The sequence below is a fragment of the Littorina saxatilis genome, linkage group LG13 (genome assembly GCF_037325665.1).
Source record: "Littorina saxatilis isolate snail1 linkage group LG13, US_GU_Lsax_2.0, whole genome shotgun sequence".
Classification (NCBI taxonomy): domain Eukaryota; kingdom Metazoa; phylum Mollusca; class Gastropoda; order Littorinimorpha; family Littorinidae; genus Littorina; species Littorina saxatilis.
The window spans coordinates 42,968,262-42,971,210 of record NC_090257.1 but is presented as its reverse complement, the minus strand read 5'-3'; the positions used below and the strand labels follow the sequence as shown (position 1 = coordinate 42,971,210).

General features: G+C 46.7%; 1 protein-coding gene across 1 annotated transcript in view; it reads right to left on the bottom strand.

Annotated features, from left to right (window-relative positions):
• Window positions 1–2,730, bottom strand: part of LOC138945799 (uncharacterized) — a 4,031-nt gene extending 1,301 nt beyond the window's left edge. Inside the window, exon 1 of the mRNA XM_070317307.1 lies at window positions 1–2,730. This exon is cut by the window's left edge and continues 661 nt beyond it. Within this exon, the coding sequence (XP_070173408.1) occupies window positions 45–2,717 (2,673 nt within the window). The 5' untranslated portion in view covers window positions 2,718–2,730 and the 3' untranslated portion in view covers window positions 1–44.
• Window positions 2,731–2,949: the final 219 nt, after the last annotated feature.

Here is a 2,949-nt window from a genome sequence, read left to right as displayed (position 1 = left end):
TACGCCCCTCCTCTTGAGCTGAAACATTCATGTTTAAGCTAAACCTAGTTATTCAGTCTACTCAAATAGTCGGCCCCAACGTTATCAACCCCTCGGATGATTTTAACAGTAAAGGAGTACTGTTGTAACTGGAGTGCCCATCTCATGAGACGTCCATTCTCTGTCTTGGTCTTCTGCAGGTATGTGAGTGGTTGGTGGTCGGTCTCCAGAGTGAAATGTACCGAGTACAAGTATTGTTCAAATTTCTTGATCGACCATACTACTCCCAAACATTCCTTCTCAATGACCGAGTAGTTACGTTCTGCCTTGTTCAACTTCCTGCTCGCGTACGCCACTGGTTGAAGTCCTTGACCTTGGTCCTGTAGAAGTACCGCGCCTATGGCGATATCGGACGCGTCACTCCTCACTGTGTACGGTTTGTCGATATCTGGCAGTAGCAGCACTGGCTTGCATACCAGACTTTGTTTGAGCTTCGTGAAGGCTTCCTCGCACTCTTCGTTCCACACTACCCTTTCAGGTAGACCTTTCTTTGTCAAGTCCGTCAGCGGTGCACTGAGATTGGCATAGTCACTGACATACTTTCTGTAGAATCCTGCCAGTCCTAAGAAAGCCCTGACTTCCTTTTTGGTTTCAGGTCTTTTTGCGCTCCTGATTTTCTCGGTCTTTTCGTCATCTGGTTTGGTCATGCCTTGCCCTACGTGGTGTCCCAAGTAGTCCAGCTCTGCGTAGCCAAAGTAACACTTTGATGGCTTTGCAGTCAAGCATACCTCTTCCAGTCTAGACAGAACTGCTTCTACCGCCTCTACGTGTTGCTCCCACGTTTCTGTCGCGATAATGATGTCGTCTATGAAATGCTCGACATCATCACGTCCTAGCGGTTCTAAGAGCTTCCGCATCATGCGAGTAAAGATCATGCTGGCTGTCTTCACTCCGAACGGTAAGTAGGCGAACTGGAATTGCCCAAGTGGTGTGCTAAAAGCAGTTTTTTCTTTGTCTTCTTCCTTGATGGGAATTTGCCAATACCCCTTTGTTAAGTCAATCTTTGACAAATAGCGCCCTTTCTGCAATTTTGCAAAGATCAAGGGTACGTCTGGGATAGGCTCAGAATCGAACACTACTTCACGATTCAGCTGTCTGTAGTCAATACAGAATCGAATTGACCCATCCTTCTTTTTCACTAATACAATCGGACTGTTGTATGGTGAAATGCTAGGTTCTATGACACCTAACTTCAGCATGTCATTGACCTCCTTCTTCACAATTTCTACTTGTGAAAAGGGTAGCTTGTACTGTTTTACATGCACAGGTTCTTGTGATGTCAGTTTGAACTCACACTCTTCGATGACACATTTCCCAGGTATGTCTTTGAGTGCTTTGACCTTCCTGTCACAAAGTGCTTGTATTTCTGCTTGTCTCTGTGGTTCTAGGTCTGGATTGATGTTTACATCTTTGGGACCTTCTTTTGGTTTTAGGGAAAGCATGGGAAATCGGTCTATCCCCAACTCACCCATTTCATCATCATGCACATCATCCACCACCACCGCCACTATTTCCGGAACTTCCACTATAGCCTTTGCTTTAGTTTGCTCGGACCTGTTCTCTTTGGACTCTGACTCGCGTTCTACATACAACTTCAGCAGATTTGCATGTAGCAGCTTGTCACGTCCCTTGATTTTCACCCTGTAGTTGCAACTACCGACTTTCTCTATCACTGGGTACGGACCCTTCCATGTCAGCTGCAATTTATTGTGCTTCTCAGGCAACAAAAGCAACACTTTGTCTCCAACCGCTAGACTTCTTTCTTTTGTCTTTTTGTTGTACGCCTTTGTGTACTTGAGAGCAGCCTTGCTGAGATTGTTCTTGGCAATCTCGCAAGTCTTCTCGATTTTGTTTGTGAGATCAACAATATGACTGACAGTGGAGCGTGTCTCATCTGCTGTGTCCTCATTTGTCCATACTTGACGTAGAACTTGCATGGGACCTCTGACTTCTCTGCCATACAGCAGTTCAAATGGTGAGAATTTCAGACTTTCTTGTGGGACTTCCCTGTACGCGAACAGTAGCGCAGGGAGAAACTTGTCCCAGTCTTTTGGTTGCTCTTGGCAAAGCTTTTTCATCATGTGTTTGAGCGTAGAGTTGAATTTTTCAGTCAACCCGTTTGTCTGAGGATGCCACGGTGTAGTATGGATGCCTTTGATGTTCAGAAGTTTGTTTACCTCTTCCATAACCTCGCTTGTGAACTGGCTACCCCTATCGGTCAGTACCTCCCGAGGAATGCCCACTTTTGTCCACATGACCCACAAAGCTTCACTCACTGTTTCTGTTCTAATGTCTTTGAGTGGTGTAGCCTCTACGTACCGTGTAGCGTAGTCTACCATAGTCAATATGTATTTGTGCCCTCGGTTAGATGCGGGTATGATGGGCCCTACGATATCGACTCCCACTCGTTCAAACGGTGTCCCTATCAGCGGCATGCTTTTCATAGGCACTTTCCTTGTAGCCCCCTTCCGCGAGCTGCGTTGACACGCATCACATGACGCGCAATACCGTTTGACGTCACCACAAATCCCTGGCCAATAAAAATCGCGCCAAATTCTGTCTCTGGTGCGACGCACGCCTTGATGCCCGGCCATAGGTGTGTCGTGTGCTAATTTTAGAACGTCCGTTCTAAAACATTCTGGGACAACCACTTGTTTGCATGGACTGCCGTTGTCCATGTATATCCTATAAAGGATATCCTTTTTCCACTCGTAATGAGTGCCGTCTTTTGCCCCCTTGGCAACCCGATCGCGGATTTTCGCTAGAGAGGGGTCTGTCTTTTGCTCTCTAGACAAATCCTCTGGCCGAATCTGACCGAGATCGATTTGTTTCGGAACCCAGGGTTTTTTCTCCGCCTTCTGTTTTTCCTGGTTCCGAGTCTGTACAGGCGCACACATTTGTGGCTCTGCC